General features: G+C 39.8%; 1 protein-coding gene across 1 annotated transcript in view; it reads right to left on the bottom strand.

Annotated features, from left to right (window-relative positions):
• Positions 1–17994, bottom strand: part of RAD54B (RAD54 homolog B) — a gene marked incomplete at its 3' end in the record, with an annotated part of 63286 nt that extends 45292 nt beyond the window's left edge. The window contains exons 1-3 of the mRNA XM_080339809.1: positions 17934–17994; positions 15113–15266; positions 14259–14433 (exon numbers count right to left, since the gene is read on the bottom strand). Of these exons, the coding sequence (XP_080195935.1) occupies positions 14259–14433; positions 15113–15250 (313 nt within the window). The 5' untranslated portion in view covers positions 15251–15266; positions 17934–17994. The remainder of the gene's footprint in view (positions 1–14258; positions 14434–15112; positions 15267–17933) is intronic.
• Positions 17995–18209: the final 215 nt, after the last annotated feature.

The raw sequence follows: 18209 nt of genomic DNA, 5'->3' as shown, positions 1-18209 counted from the left end.
GAGGCCGCGGCGGTCCGGACACGTTCACTGGCGGCGTGATGCCCTGTGCATACCGGGATTTTCATCATGTCCACGAGGAAGCAACCTACTTTATAATAATGCATCTAGACGTTCTTCAAGAATAGAAATATTTTTTTTCATGCGTTTATAACGTTTGCTCGAAAACGTATCACCTGAAGCCAAGTCTTCACATAAAAACACGTGCAGGGTTTTACATTTCTGTGGTCTAAACTAAATTAACAAATCAGAGAAAAACCTGCCGATGCAAGGAAAGGTGCTCTCAAACACGAAAAGCAAAAGCCAAGTTTGAAAAATGACGTGCGTGACTGAAAGAGTCCAAAGGTGGAAATAAACACCATTTGAGACTACAAAGCTTCTCAAGCTTAACATGTCCAGCCTTGAAACAAGGGAGCCTGGAAGTGGGTTAAGGAAAGAGAAATCTAATTATAGTTTAAGATATCTTAAGGCTATAAAGATCTAGGTATAAACTTGTTACCTCTAAGGGGGAAAAAAAAACACACAAAAGAGCAACAAAACAACAACTACGCAGACATAAGCCATATTCAAAACAAGAAATTCAAACTAAACAAAGGAAGACTTTTAACCGCTAAAAATCAATTAGCATTTAGAATAATAAGCACTTTTGGAACCGTTTCTGAGACTTGGCTTGTCCATACTACCTAACAAAATTGCAACCAGTCCACTTGGCTGGAATCGCTTTCAAGCCAAGGTTAAATAAAGCATTTTATAGTCTGAAGCCCATTACACTACAATTTGAGAAACAAAATACTCATGTGGTTAGAAGCACTGTTTGAAAAACATCACTTTTAAACACCTAATCCTTCCCTATTTCCCCACACTTTGCACTTCACTAATACTAAGCGCAGAAAGCTGGCGGGTTTTTGTTTTGGTTGGTTGGTTGGTTTTGGTAATTCATGCACTTGGTTGTTCTTCAGTAACTGAAAAGAAAAACAGACTGTTTTTCAGCCTCAGATAGCTTAGGCTCTGGCAGTATGAGAATTGAGGAGTCAGAGGCGAGCCTACACCGTACCCTCTGTTGTTGAAGCAGTTGCACGCTGCCCAGTCTCTTGACTTTTTAGTGACAAAAAGAAATAATTCAGTGTCAGGTTCTGTGATTAAAGGCTTGCCCCCCCACAGGCACAGGGAGTTCAGATGAACAGTGTCAAGCAGAGGAACACCAGTAACCCAAATGAAAGAAACAGAGTCCTCAGTCCATTTGCTCACAGGGCTGTAAGAAGCACAAGCAGCCCATTGGGCTGGGAGTCAGACCTGGACGGACAAGTCCATGAAGAACCAAAGGCAAGAAAAGGGAGGAATGGATGTGATTTGGGACAGAACAAGCACAGGAAAACACTTGGGGAAAAAGGCATAAAAAGAGAGATGCATGTAAACAGGTGGCTGTTTAGTAGGGTTGTCCAGCCATGCCCTGTGCCTGATCACTGTAGTTTGTGCCAGCTGCTTGTTAAACTACATTTGTACCTGATTTCCCGGGTGAGGGGAACTTCTGCTCTGCGTGACTGTGCATGGCAGTGCACACTGCAGCAGCCATGGTGCTGCCACGAGTCACGGGGGTGCTTGGGGTGCAGCAAGCAGAGGCCAGAGCCCACGCGTGCTGCTGGCACCCGTGTCAGTGCATCACCCCTGGCAAACACCACGCCAGAGAAGCCAGCAAGTGGCACGGGAGCCAAGACTTGGAGCAGCCATGGCTCTGGGCCGGATACTGGAGAGACCAGAAGGTCTGAGATCGGGCTGCTGGAGGGGCCAGAACACCTGGGGACTGGCCACTGTTAAGGTCACCAAGCTGGACCTGCTGCCAGAGACCCAGTGCAGGTCTGTAAGGAACTGGGAGTCCATGGGATCCAGGGACCAGCTGCTGAGCACAATGAGAGCCTGAGGCCACTTGCTGGAAGGATCCCTATCATACATATATGTATTGCCCACAAATGGGCTTTCATCCCAGTCAGCCAGTAAATGGAAAGGATGAGGCCACTGATGCTGCTTGCGTTTGTGCAAATGCCACATTTTCTGTGTGGCAGGCTATATATATATATATATATATATTTTTATATATAGTATGTACACGTGTATGTGTGCCTCTTGAGAATACATTCTTGTGGATCTGGCCACAAGAATGCAGCAGTCTCCTCTGTCCTAGGCTACCAGATGCAGCAGCTCCTAACACAGACCTATCTGAACTTGTATTACTCTTATCACCTTACAGCTTCATGTTGCTAGAGAGACCACGTTTCCACACTAATGCAATTATAGCGAAACACCGCTACGAAGATTTCTTTTGAGCAAGTGCCTGAAGGAATCAGCCTGAATTACATATTGTTCTGCAGGAGTGTAAAATAACCCTTGTAAAAACAAAGCTGGCTGCCAACCAAGATTTTTTTCCTTTTTTTTTTTTTTTCGTTTTTAAAATAGGTCTGCTTATCAGCCTAAGGTCATATCAATACTTGGATGAGAAATCAGAGCAGGTGGGAAGCCTGGATATTAATGTCACACATAGACTTATTTGAACTAAAACAATAGGTGTAGTTCCAAGACAATTAGAAAAGAAGGAATGCTGTGGCAGTCCACCCTTCATCCTATACCTTCCACCACCACCAGCACTTAATGCAACACAGCGCAGGGCCACTTCAGGGAGATGATCCAGCTACAAGCTAACCATTGATTTTTCTTTTTTGGCAAGCATAGAGTTTAATAATTGGGTTAAGTCAACATAAATGTGAGACATTGCCAAAACAGGAATTTCTGCTTACCCCCAACTATGTTCCTGCCCCTTCAGTGATATGAGCACTCACAAATCTACTGGGCAAGTCAGATCAGGGAACCGATTTGTTTGCAAATTAATAATTTCTTCTGAGCTGGGTTAGTTTTAACCACCAGCAGTTCTCTGATCCAGTATGCCACAGGACAAATAACTCTCACGAAAGAAATACATTGAAAAAGCTTCTTCAGACTCTATCTGGATTGTTTTAGGAATAGGGTTTGCAATGCACCCTACAAAAACTTGTATTCGCAGAACTGTGGGAACAGCAAACCACAGGTAGCAGGGAGGAAATTCTGGTCACTGATGAAGAAAATAGGCATACATGAACCCCTCACCTCACTTCACTGCCTTCTAAACCTCCTGTTTTAATCCCATGTGCAAAGTACAGCTTATTTTTCCTTCATATATTCAAGGTGGAATTCACTAATTTGCTCAAAATTCTGAAAACAAACAAGTCTTGGATTTAGCATTTTTTTGTTTAAATTTGCTTGATTCTTTCCTTTAAACAAAACAGATGCTTCCCAATTTAAATGTTAATATTTTAAAATCCAGTTTTCAAACGGATGAAATATTTGTATTTGGAAGTTCATGAAAAATGGGAGCTGTGAGAAGAGATCAGAGTATTTTTCTAGGGAAAGGAAAATCAGCATGATGATTCAAAAACTGCGCAACAGCCCCTTGCTAAGGTTGCAGAACTTCATCAGCTGGGAAATAAGACTTAAAACTACAGGTAACAGGTAAGTCGGGGGTTTTGCTGTGGAAAATCTACAATTAATACAAAAAAATTATACAAATAGTATATCCTGAACTGCTATCGAGAGATGAGTGAATCACAGCTATAATACAGTCAGGGATTTAAGTAGCCAAATGACTATGAACTGCTAAAAAAGCTCAACGAGCCCAAATTTTACAAGTGACAGATTTGTATCATGGCCAATTACTGCACAAAGTGGCTCATTTAAATTTAGGCACGTTATGAGACAGAACTCCCTGTAAAGGAGATTGTCTTAAATCAGGTGCGCATCTTGGGTGGAGGGAGAAGAAAGATCTTTAGTCACACAGAACTGAGGAAGAATCTCTCCACAACAGACTTTTAAATAAATCACCGTAAAGTACATGATTCAAAGTCAAGGATTCATCTGAAAGAATTAAGGATGCCCTAAGAAAGAATATATCTTGAAAGATGTAGTTTGGATTAGACAGCAAACTTGAAGGGAATGACACTGGCTTAAATGATTCAGGCTGGGACCTTCTGGTGAAAAAAATATCAAATCAGCAGTTAAAGGATCACTAAACACTGCAAAGGTGCTTTGCCCATAAAGCAGTAGCCCCAGAATAAGTCTGAAGGACATCTGTTCTTAGTTAATGATATGCAAGCCAACTAGCTCTGCAGAGACCTGGGTTTAGCACGTGCAATCACCTAGGAACCTGAAAATCATAAGAACAGGAGGACAATTGCAAGATTTGAATCAAAGCTGAAGTGAAACCCTGATGCCACTCCACTTACGAGAAACTGTAAGAAAATTCAGCAGCTATGACGGGGGGTATGTTACACATCATTGAATATAGTGGGTATACTGGCAGCGGAAACATTTGGCAAATGTTGAGGCAGTTGCTCACTCTCGCAAATGAATTCGGCAGCTGCATAAGATGTCTTGAGAGTGTCTGTAGGTAGTAAGGGCTGCAAAAGTTCCATTAGGTCATCCTATAGTCCTCTTTACTGACATGACAGCAAGAGAGTGCCATGTCATTTGATCTGCCTGTCTTAAGAGCCTGCTGCAGCAAAGGGTGGGTGAGAAAGTTTTCAACTCCAAAGGTGTCTCATAGGGACAGTTGTTTCATGCATAATTTCCAAAACTTTAAGGAGAGGTTTGAATATGACAAAGTTTTGGGAGCCAAAAGTCACAAGATTACTTCACCTGGAAGTTACAGTGCTTAAATACATTCTCACCAACTTTTCAAAAATACTTTTAGATCATTTGTGTTTCAAATAGCTTTCTCATTTCACCTGATTGTTTTTCTCATCTTCATCAACACTTTCACCGTCAACTTTGCACTTTCTTGTTCTTATCCATGCTGTACCTGAACCTCTCAGACCACTCCTTTCTTTTCTCCTGCACAATTATTTCTAAACATTTCTACACCTCTGTCCTGCACTGGGGGTGGGGAGAACAAGGGGAACTTTTTCCTTTTTTTTTTCCCTGCATCTGTTTCTGTGATCACCATCTAGCACATTTAAACTGCTAACAGTTCTTGCAACAGCTACAAGAATGAGGGTGGATGTATCTCCTCACAAGCACAGAAAACACAGACATTAACCATGTAATTATTACCTTCACACCACTCTCTTGAAACTATCCTGAATTACACATGCCCTAGTCTAGAGCTCTTACCAGCTAAAATTCCAAGCAAAAAAGCTGACTACACTTCCAACCCCTATGCTGATGTAAGGCAATCTCTCAACATTTAGCCCACTGAAATGGGAAATACTCTAATTAGACAATTAAAATGCCCTCCCCCCCGCCAGATTTTAAAGAATTTATCTTCATCTCAGCATGACTTTCCAAGGCCCACACATTCAGATCTGTAACCATCCTTCAAACTAAGTTTGGCTTAAAGATGAAGGACCGTAAATTATAATACCAAGTGACCATACAGTACCATCAATTAACTCTTCCATTTATAAGTCCAGTCCTTAAAAAAAGCTAAGAGAACTATTCTTTACAAATTCAGTTCCTAATACATGCTTGTACCTTCTCTGATCCTCTCTTCCAACAAGCTTTTTGATGACTGATCAGAAGCAGCTGAGAAATACAAAAAGATTTGAACATATGATTTTCTCAGAGTATTTTGCTTAAATTCTTAAGTCCCCATGAACAAAACAGCCCGTAGGAAAAGAAACAGTGTAAGAGAAGCCAAGTTTCTGATATTCTTCTAACTTTCATAGAGATAAACATTTTTGAGATTATTCTTTTAAACACTAACCTCAAAATACTTCCCCCATGGACTATTCCCTGCATTTGACATAAGAGCAGCTTTTTCCATTCTTTCCTAAACAGATATTTTGAGGACAGTGAGAACCATCTTACCACTATCTTTTTGATTTTAGGAAAGTCATGTAGTGACAAAGCTTCTGTTTCAGAGGAAAACTTAAGGCCTGAAGCCAAAAGCTGGGACTGAACTCCAGTTATGCTGGCCTGGCACCAAACAATGAGCACAACCACAGAAAGATTTGGTGACTATCTTTGGAGGGATCCAAGCCAACTCTGTAATAATACTCATGATAGCACAAAAAGCCTTCCCATTCCCTTCAGTAAGGCATTTCTTGTCCCTCCATCTCATAGCTACGTTCTCTCCTTAAATCCATCTGCATATGTGTTGTAGACAGGTGAGCTGAGGGAGCAAAAAACAAACCAACCAACCCAGCTCCCACGCCTCAAACTAGAGCTTTCCAAAGAGTGGGAGAGTGGAAAAGAAAAACATCGGAAAAATTTAGAATGATCATGTATTCCTCTTTTGCCCATCTTCACTCCTCACACACACACAGCCTGAAAACAAATTTTGATAAGAATGAAATAAGAAGAAACTATGGCTACAGCTTCCTTCAGGATAAGGAAACGAAAAGAATTATTACTGCTAAACCTGAATCCTTGAAAATAGTCTCTATACAGAGTATTTCCTAATTTTTAAAGTTACGGTATTAGATAATTTAGTTTTCTTTATATTGCAGACTATATGCCTTGGGTTCGCATGCAACTCCCAGGAGCTAAGTTCTAAAAAATGTATTGGAAAAGTAAGTTCATTTCCCAACACATCCTCTACCACCACCTGGAAAGGGGAGTTTACTTTATATATGCAGTTTCAAAATTAGGTCTCTGTCACTGCACAAAAAAGAGTATTTAAAGTCTTTTTTTCCTTGTTTACAAACCTTAATTTTCAGTAACTTAACAAGTTAAACTAAAATGCATAAAAGATCTTTACATGTAGTGCAACTCTCTTCAGTAGTAAATGTTTCACTACTCAAAAGTAAAGAACGTAGCAATTTATTTTTTTTTTCATTATAAAGAAGCCACAACAGTTCCATTCAATAGGCAAGTTACTACTGCAAAACTTTCACTCTAACCCCATCATTTTATTTGAAAATGTCAAATATCTTACATCTAATATAGCTCTGCTTTGCTTTATTTTCTGCCCATGTAATAGCAGTCTGGTTTCTGGTTTTCTCCCATCCATTATCTACTTTAGTTCAAATACACATACCAGAGCACACTTAACTAGGACAAATGAAAACTATATTGCACTGTCAATTCACTGCTCTTTTCTCAAATGTGTGAATATCCTGGTTATATCATTTGCCATTACATAAAGCCTAGTTGTTCACATAACAGCAAGATATGATCATATCAAATTATAAATTATGTTGTACTAACAGTAGAATTATGCAAGCCTGGTTTTGTTTTACAGCAACGCATTAATACTGCACTGCAAAGGGTCAGTCTGTCCAGGATCACAGCTTTGTGGTCACTGAACGTTATACAGTATGTTGCCTTTGGTGGTAAAGCTGGTTTTAGTTCATTCTTCCCCTCTCACTCTTGGTTCCTAATTCTACTACCACAGTGTGTGTTCTCACTCAGCTAGTGGGCAGCCCAAAATCAAGATGAGTAACCCTGGTTATGGTTGTGGACTTCCTCAACAGGCTAGGGTATCACATCAGCACACTATACCCCTATGCTTGCTTTCTGCCTGTGGCCGCTGACTCCATGTTATCTGACTGTTGATACAACCCAACAATGGTTTCTCCCTGATAAACTTTAAAGAAGTAGGGAATTCATGGCTGCTGCATTTGGTCCTTCTTCTGACCACAGAAATAGAAGCCCTTGAGGAACAGTGTTCTGCTCAGTACATAGTTCTGGTCACTGCCACACAGAACCTGATGAATCTGTAGGAAGAGGAAAAAAAAAAAAAAGAACCCCAAAAAACCCTGAAGGGTCATGAGAACAAGCAATGTCAGACTAAGGAGCCTCTTACCTTTTTTTTTCTTTAAAGTCCTGAAAGTTTTGAACACTTTAAGATTAGAGTAGTAAAGTTACTTTGCTAAAATGCTGTTCCCAGCTTTAGTATCATACTATCTCCATGCATAACTGTACACAACGCATGACCACAACCAAGGGGAACTCTGAGTGTGCATAACCACCTGGGGAAATGCCAGGGAAGGTTTTATGTAGCAGCGGAATAGAAAACATCCTCTCATGTCCCATGGAAGGACACCAAGCAAAAGGTGTCATCAGGAGATGCCAGAGAGCCCCAGAGCTGCAGACCAGAAAACACGAGCTATCTAGGACTAAATAATCACAGAAGATTCCGTGGCAAGTCTACCTGCAACATGGTGACTGCTGGGCAGTGGGGTACTGGGACAACAGGTGACAATTTGTGTGTATACCCACCATGACTGATCTATAAATGAATACTTATATAAACAGTGTCAGATCAGAGATGTGAACAATTTATCTTCTGATACATTTACATCAATCTAGTTTTCTTTACCAGTCCCCATCTCCTGAGATGAACTGGTCAAACATATACAGATGAAATCTAAACAGTAAAGGAACTATCCTGAAATGAGAAATAGCTTGTCTATACATTTGTCTATTCACTCTCACAAACTATTCTGTCTATAGCATCGCAGGGAGAAGAAAGTCACTTGAAATCATAAAGAGCTAGCAAAATAATTTGATACTATTTTGAAGAATCAAGTATAATGAAATTTACAAACTTGTAAAATCTGACTTGCAAACAATGCAGTAATAAGTTATTTGCACTCAGGCATCCAGGAACCCTTTAGTTGTACAAAGGTGTACTTGGTAATTATTTAGATCTACAGATGTTTATGCAGTATCTTTTACCCAAAGACTGAACTGCTTTACTAACTGTTTATAAAAACATTTAAAGGTCCAACTGAACTGCAGCTATATGCAGCTGCACCACTAAAATAGACGGTAAAAATACTTCTGACTGGAATACCTTTTCCAGTTCAGTCTGTCAAGTGCAGTAATAGAAATGAATTAAATAACAGAAATTACAATAAATACTTCTGCTTTTGCAGATATCAAAGTAATTCTAGCAATAATATGCTTCATTATGATATGTCAGGCCTGAATGTTTTTAGTTGTGTTATCTAGAACCCACAAGTAGGCAGTTAGACTGAAATCAGACAATATGACAAATCCTGAAAATAACTTTTTTTAATCCTCTGATTAAAAGTGATAGGCAATCGATTACTACTGTAATAACAGAATGAAAAGTGAATTTTTGCATATAATATTCAAATTAGTTGGTTAAGAGGGTTTTTGTTCATGTCAAGTGACAAGAGTTATTAGACTAACCTGTAACAATGTTCTATAAAGCCGAAGGAGTCAATGGACATTCCTATTATGAAATAAAACTGACTTTAAATGAGCAAAGAGTCTAAGCCCTATAGATAATATTCAAGAGAAGATGGAGAAAAATCTAATCAAAACTATAAGCGAATAATAAATACAGTTAATATCATAGGCATGAAAAACTTTCATCCACATCTGTCAAGAAACACAGGGTGAGCACATTAACACTGTTATGAAATACAGTTACAACCTGTCTTCCTTGTGAGCTCAAAGATAGTATTTGAGTGTGACTTCTGACAAAGTTCCTCTTGGAAGACCCATTAACAGGTGTTAGTGATGCATGAAAGACAAAGTACTTCTGAACCAAAAACCAAACAGGAGGTGCACAGAATAAATCTCGATATCCAGCTTTTCTTTTCATCTACATGAAGTTCAAACAATGAAATCTCAGTCCAACTAGAATCTTGTGTTTAAATATGCAGGTGAAAGAACAACTGATTTCCACACACAGTACAGTGAGCCCAAAGGAAAACACAGAGCAACACGGTCATAGATCAAAAATAACAGAAAGCAAGTTGTAAACTTGGATAATAAGCATAAATTAAATTAATTTTATATGTTTTATATAAATAAAATAATATATACTAAAAACGTTAAGTTGAAGAAGACAATGTAGGTAAAAACTTGAGTTCTGGCCAATCCAGCTTATTAGCAACACTGAGGAGACACTACGTATAGTTCAGAGATCTGCCTGTCCATTGTTTCTTCAAATTCAAAGTATTTGTATTTTTTTTGTTGTTGCTTATAGGTCCTCAGAATGTAATGAGGACAAATAGAAACCAAGCGCTTCTAAGAGCTGCAATAATATCCTTCCAAACACATGTATGATTTTGTTCTCGATTACTGTTAAATAGTGTAGGAATGCTAAAGTAACTTCCATTTTTAAAGAGTGTGCAGATAGAATTCTCTGGAGGCATGTGAGAAAAAGCACTAATGACAATGTAAAATAAATTACCTGCCCTCCACACATCCGCTGTCAGTGTCAACAAGTACTATATTCTGAATACAAAACAAAGGTACCAAAAAAATTCTCATGCTATTTGCCTCTTAGAACCAAGCAAACTCTGATTCATAAAGAAGTAGTAAAGTTAATTTTCCTACAAATATAGTATTTATGGGAAAATACCATTTTGCAATATTCACAAGTCATAATCACAATCAGTAAAGTGCCTGTTGAACAGCACATTCAATATCTTAGAGTTAAAACTGTCTTAAAATTACAACACATAGGTATGTTTCACTCAACAACAGTTACTATAGTCTTATTAAAAAATCTTTAGGAATAATCTCATCTCATAGAATTTCAGAGTCCTTTACACTTGTATTAGTGTAATTTTAGGAAAAAGTTTATTTTGAGAAGAAGCCTAGAAAAGCAAGTATTTTTTAAGCCAGATACTCGTAATTTTTAGATTGATGCTATCAAATCAAATCAAATCCTTACTTCTCCAGGAAATGAACCCCATGTGTCAGATCACAAGTCTTTTTGAAAGAATGTGCAGCATTTTCAGGGCTGGGTTTCGAAAGATTAGCTTTATGAACAGTGCAGTTGTCCAATGGTCCACAGGTGTTTCACAAGAATTCCAATGGAAATTGGGGTATTTACTTACACATTCCACTACTGCACTGGAAACCCAAACACAGCAGCTTTGAGCATGATATAAAGCTAGCAAACAGTTTATTATCTGCATTAAATGATATGGAGAGAATAAGCCAAAATAATGCATACACACAGACTTTTTCATTATTTTAATGCCCCTTTAACAGTGAAGTGTTCTTTGGCGGCAGAGACTGGCAGTCAGATATAATTCCATTACAATGTTAGTATTAATAAAAAACACAAACTGACTCTGGCTTTCACAATTGGTTCCCATTACTTCTGAATTTCATATCAAAAACAGCTTTGACAAAAAAATTTCATTTCATACTACAAAGGAGGTTATGGTTTACACAATCTACGTAATTACTACATTAGCTGTAATTAACAGCAGGCGAAAATGACGTAAAGGGCAGAAGTTGTCTCGGAAAATCTAAGTTATTAAGAAATCACTTAGGATTTAACAGCACCTTGATGCAGGAATGTTTCCACAGTACAGTGCTTGCACCACCAGTGAATCTGATGACCATAACCAACATTGACATTATTTATACCACATTTCACTATAGCTTTACGAAGACTTGCAGGGTTAGCCCCCTTCTACAGACATAGAAAGGCTTTGGCACCAAACAGCTTGTTCAGTCACTCAGGTATCACCACAACGTCCACAGAAACAGCTCACTCCATCTCACTCCACATCATTTTGGTTGTTTTTCTAAAGGCATCACAGAGAACCTACACCAGCTGCACCCAGAATACATGATGCTGAAAAGGCATTTGGTATGTTTTCCACTTCACAACACTTTTGTTGTGCTGCTGATCTCTCAGATTATTTTGGAAAAAAACCCATGAGTTATCTTTCAAGCACACTGCCAGTCAGAAACAGCAGACACAAATTTTTGCAGAAGTATCTATAGGGAAGCAGGACCACTTAAACAACTTGTCGCAAACGCTGTAAATTTTCTTCAAGCATGAACTTTGTCAGAAGAACTGGAAGTTACAGCCTGCAGCAGATAAACACAAAAGCCATAAGACCAAAAAGACTTCAGACATGCAAGGAGGCTGAATTTTCCCACCTTAGCTCTGCCACACAGAGTGCATGTACTGTGGGTCGCATAATGTGATAATGGCAGCATCCTCTCATCAGGGCTATCACAGGAAACTGATCAACCCCCATTTTCTGGGAGTAAAACCCAAGAAGAGAAGAGTCAACAGAAGAGCTCTCCAGAGCACCTTACAGAATGAAGGGGGCTGATGCTGACTGGGGCCTGGAATTCATAAGATGCTAGAAAGGGCATCTGGAGATTGCACGAGGCTTATAATGAGATTTTTGAAGGGAAAAAAACAAGGACAAGGAAAAAGGACAGACAAAGGTCATTCAGGGGGGAACAAGCACATAAAAATAATGGGAAAAAAAGCAACCACCTTCAAACAGAAGACTGGTCAGTGTGCTCATCCACCAACACACTGTTCCCTATTGCCACAGTCTGTCCCATCTTCTTATTAAACTACATTTCTAAACATTTTCCTGAGTAAAGGGGAGCTATTCTGCGTGTGTGTGCATGAAAGTGCACATGCCAGCAGCTGGAGCTGGACCACGCACAGGTCATGGGGCCCAGCTACATGATGTGCCAGCAAGCGGAGAGGCCAGAGCCCATGCACGTTGCCTGGGTGCATGTGTCAGTGTGTGATTGCCACAAACACTGAGCTGGAGTAGCTGCCAAGTAGGGTAAGAGGCTTGATCAGATACTGGAGAGACCAGTAGGTCTGAGAGTTGGCTACTGGAAGGACCAGGAAGTCCAAGTGAGTTACTGGAGAGACCAGGACATCTGGGGGTTGGCTAATGGTGTTTGTACATTTGCATTTCTTATGCACAAGGCAGCTGGGACACCAGTGGATCCAGAAGCCCACCACTAAGTAGACAGAGTGTCTAAGGCAAATTACTGGAGAGACCTCTAGTGTGTTTTTACCTGTGGGAGTGCAGGTCAGAGTGCCAGCAGCTGGACTGGGAGCTGTGGGGCCTCTGTGCCTGCAGCTGGGGTGTCCAACAAACCAAGGAGACAGTTACTGAACAGACTGAGTGCATAAGGTCATTTACTGGATGGATCTGTATTTGCTCTGTGTGTGTATCTATATATAGACATATTCATTTATTTTCCACAGACAGGCTTTCACCCTAATCATCCAGAGAAGGGAACTGCTTGTGTTCCCCTGAGTGCCATGTTCTCTGTGTTGCCTATGTTACCAGCCACATGTATATGTATGCATGTATGTATGTATTGTACATATGTGTGCCTATTGGACATACGTGCTCAGCCTCACTATTGGCTGGACCTTAGGACAAGAAGCTATGGCAGGTTTCCTTCTATTTGGCTTCTAGATTTAGCAGCTTTTATCACAAAATTAAATATAACTTTGTTAAAGCCTTCTGAATTACAATTCCAACCATTATGGAATCAAGGTGATAAGCGGTCATGAAATGCTCTTTGAAAACTCTGTTAATTACACGAAGTATTATCAATTAACTCCACTCATTACACAAAGTACTATCAATTAAATGAACCCAAAGATCATTATCAATGTAGTTATGAGGAAACAACAGTGAGTTAACTCTAAGAGAGATGTTGAAATGCCAGAGCTGACTCCAAGAGGAGTGATTTTCATCCAGCAGGGGTGGTAACCCAGTTCAAGTGCAACACTTGCAAGATGCACTCGGCTCCTGAGGTTGTACACCTGCGTTCACACAACACAGAACGTTCCTTTGTTTGTAATCAGGGCATGTGAAGAGCAAGAAATTACAACACTCAACCCCACAGAGTCATCCTGGTCCATCAAAGCACATTTGCTACAGTTCAGATACCTCAGTACCTTTGCAGTGTTTACTATCAAGCTTTTTGAAGTAATATTAATTACTAGGGTACTAAGTATCAGGGTACCAGGGTATCCAAGCAGCCCAGGCTTGGACCTTGAGTGCCCACTGGAGACACTGAAGAAAACAGCTCAGATCTTGCACTGAGGAAACTCTCATGAATTCTGAAAAACGTGAATCAGAACAGTTACCATTCTCGTCATGAGACCAACAAGGTCTCCAAATTACAAGACTTTTCCACTGTTTAGGATATCCTGACTCTCATCTTGATATTACTCTGAATTCCAGTGAGTTGACTGTAGTACTCCTCTGGAAGACACACAGAATAGCAGCACTACCAACTGGCTTCTAAATCATCAACATCCTTTGCTTTTCTATTTAAAAGAATTATTTAATGTTTTTGTCTTTCTCTCTCTAACCAACAGAACACCAAATAATGCCACTGATGCATGACCCTTGCATTAGTATTTCACAGAAGTTTAGTAAGTAGCGTATCGTTCATAAGCTTTCAAATTCTCTTATGATAGATGGCAGTAAATAAAAAAAAGAGCGTCTTACCAGCTTTCACCATATTTAGTGTTTTCATTTCCACCTTGCTACACTTAGTAACGCTGAAACATGCTTTTGTAGTCTTTACTTTTCCAGCTGACTCCACAGACAGTGTAAAATTTTCATTTTGATTCTGGCCATGTATTTTAGAAAGTAATGAAGCACTTCCCTCTTTCTCATCCATCTGCAAAAGAGAAACAAATTCACAATAGCATTTCCTTCATGAAATAGAGAAATAGAGAAAAGAGCAATGAGAAAGGATCTTCATAGATACTAATCCTTATTAAACTATCTCCATAAACACATGCATGACTACGCAAATATATGCATCCCAGTGTTCACAAAAAAAAAAGCACATGCATATGATACCAAACACCACTTGTGCAAGTAGTTTATAAATTGAATTTAATAGAAGTCTTCTGTAGATAAAATCAATAAGTATTGCAATGCCTTCTTGGTTGATATTAAAGTTTTCAGAGAAAGTTCCTTGCAGCAAAACTCCAACTTAATGTACTGACCTTTCATTATTAAGTATCTTGGTTTTTTTAACTGTTTTGGCAAAGCATTTCAAACATTTGAATCCAACAAAGATGCAATCCATACATCAGCTACACTGAGAATTTCATTTGGGCTCAATACTGATTACTTTTATTTATTTGAAAACATTTTTCTGCATCTAGTTCACAGAGTGAGAGAAATCTACCTGAGAAACAAGATGAAATGTACCAAGAGCAAAGCTATCAAAATTTATTCTGAACAGACTGATTATTTAAGCAGAGATTGATTGTGGTGAGCTCAGATGCTATCTTTTAGTAACAATATTGTACAAACAAGTATACTTTTTAGTGCACTGTTATGTTTACCTCCTTTAATTTCATTCCTTGGTCCATCTCCTTAGTTTCATCCTTGAGACAAATTGTGTTACTTTTTCCTGGTGGTATAAACCTTGGTTTTTTAGCTACATTTCCCAGCGCTTGACTTGGAGCTGCTGATCGCCTCATATTTGGTTGTGCTGCTCTGGAGTGTGGAGGGGAAGGAAGGAAGGAAGCAGATAAAAACAACTGTAGTCAGAATAGGCTTTAAATAGAAAAATATATCCACAGATAGCAACGTAAGCACTATTTAAAAACAAAAGATAACCTAAAAGATTTACAAATATTAATCTTACTTCACAAGCATAATACAACTTAAGAAAAAGCAGCATCATTCCAATGCATTAAATACTAAGAAAGATCAACTACAGCAAATTCTGCAGTTTTTCATTTTTTTCCACTCTTTTTTTCATTTGAAAAAAAACTCTCAAAAAAAGAGTTTTTCACTCTTCCTTTTTCATTTGAAAAGCCAAAAATGCAGGTCTCAATAGCAAGAAATGCCCTGGAAATGTGCAATGTAGGGCTACTTAACAAACACCAGTTTATAAAAAGAAAGACAATTGGAAAGAGAACTAATTATTCTAAACACTTATAATTTTGAAGAGCCCATTATTAGTGCACAACAAATGTTAAACGTATGTTTCATATCTGCAAATAGTATCTTGCACTAAACAGTCAATTTTATTGGTCATTCAGGTTCATTATAATAGTATTAGCATTCAGCAGAAAATTATCTCAAAATCACAGTGGAGTTTATCACTCCATGTTATGTCCACTTGAACAGTATAAGGAATGTATTAAAGGTTTCCCCTCAAAATATAAGTGCTAAACAACCTCAGGACAAAACCAAGCATACACCAATGTTAATGTGACAAAGCATTCTTACAACCACTAGAATAACTAGTTATAGTCCAAATACTTCAAAGTAGTAGAAACAAAACAAGAAAATTCCAGAAGAATAATCCAGTAGCTAGAATGATGAAGACAAGCATGGTACAGCAATTTATGGAACATATTTTGGTTTCATTCTCCATTCCTACATGGACTGTTTATTTTAATTGATCCTCCCAACTATTAGGTAAAAATAAACCATAATACAGACTGCAGACACAAACTTCTCTATCATCTTGAAAGCAGGTGCGTTTGCATCCTGTTGCAACAGCCAGTGTGTTTCTGCACTTTTATTTGATGCTACTCTGCACTCCAGTGGCTTATTAGGGCACAACAACCTTTCTTTCAGAGATGTGCACAGTAGTAAGGTAGTGGTGTCCAAATACTTTGTAAATATGCAAACACTCTCCTTCATTTCTGAACAGATAGCATATATATGATGCTGTTACTAAACGTAAAATTGGCAAAATGGCCTGAACTGTTATTACTTCCACTGTAGCTGTTATTAAATATACAAGGAAAGAGGTCTCCAGCTGTGCCAGCAGCAGTTCACGTAAGTTAGACCTACGTAACATCAGGGTGAGCACATGAACTTCAGTTAAACCTTTGCAATAACAAAGCTACCCCATTATTGCAACAGGAGTACCTGTAGTGTAAACAACTAGCAGTCACTGTGAAACACGCAAAGGTGCCAAGAGCCTTCCAGAGGAGCAGTCAGTGAGTGCCTGCACTGACCACAGCCAGCTTCAGGTACCATGTAAATCTGAACAAGTTCTCTACCCAACCCTACATTGCATGGTCACCCTCAGGAAAACAACCCAGGACACCCCACAACTCTGCATGAGGACCCTGCACAGCACAGCTGAACTGCTACACCAACCCTGCCCACTTCACTCGCAGGGCTTGTCTCGTCTCCTGTGGAACAGGGGAGTTGGGCAATTCATAAATTGCACATACCTGTGGTTAAAGTGGTTTGGTTTCCAAATCCATTTGGACTTTGCACCTTCATTTGGTCTTAAACCACAAAACCAGACTCATTAAGAGATTCACAAGTTAGTAAGAAATTTAAAGATACGACCCTTGATAACTCAGTAACTTCACTCTCATTAAACTTAAGAGCATGTAAGAATATTGCCAGTATTACCTACTTGCAACCAGACTAACCATTAGGGGTTTGTGTTTTTTTAAAATGTATCATTGCTTCCAGCAATACATCTCTCTCTGTGTCTTCAAAATTAAGCTTTTATGAAATACAATAAAAATACAAAAGCTAATAAAAGGTTTGTGGTTTGCATCTTTACAGTAGCATACAGAAAAAAAAAAAGACTGTTATGGATGTGCAACAAGTGACTCACACTAGATGTTTTAGATGGAATCAGAACAGGGGTAGCAGGGGCAAGGAAGGAGTGCTCCACATTACAACTGAATCACTTGACAGGCAGCACCCTGCTGGTCGCCTGTGCCCGCAGCACCGCCAGGTGAGGCTGCAGGAGCAGCTGGAGGCAACGGCAAAACCCCCCTCCTGCCTTTAATTAGCAACCCGGCTTCACCAAATCAAGCGTACCATGAAACCACAGCCTAAAACATCTCGTGAGCGCATCCGGCTTCAGAAGCATTGAATTCGGTTGCATTTTTCTCCTTAAAAGCATCTTAGCAGCTGCATGAAAATGAAACACAAAGGCTCTCTCAAAGCGTGACACGTTCAGCGAGCACGGAGCCCTGGCAAAGGCGGTTTCGTTTCCCATCCTGGCACAAACTCAACAAGCTGCTCTCTGGAAAGTACGAAGAGACGTTCCCGAGGTTAAATGGGGCTTGTGGGCAATTGCAAAGACGCGACGATTAACTTCCACTTAGTTAAACTGCAGAACGCGAGTGCATCGCCTTGCACGTCAGTATTAGTAAAAAAACAAAACAAAACAACCTCCAAATGAGTAGCAAACGTAAGGATTTGAAGCCGGCACGACAAGCAGTACTGTTGGAACGGCCCGCCCGCCTCAGCCGCCCGTACCTCGCTCAGCGCGACCCCGCCGCGCGGACACTCAACTGTCCCGCCGCTCCCGTCAGCCCGCCCCGCGCATGCGCCGAGGGCCGCGCTTCCCGCCAAGCACGCGTGCGCACGCCCCATCCCTCCGCCGGGGAAGCGTTGAGGTGCGCGTGCGCAGCGCGGGTCTGCGGGAGGTGCTCGGCGCCGTTGGGA

Source organism: Nesoenas mayeri (assembly GCF_963082525.1).
Source record: "Nesoenas mayeri genome assembly, chromosome: 2".
Taxonomy (NCBI): Eukaryota; Metazoa; Chordata; class Aves; order Columbiformes; family Columbidae; genus Nesoenas; species Nesoenas mayeri.
Note: the sequence above shows the minus strand (reverse complement) of the source record. Positions and strands in the feature narration are given on the sequence as shown.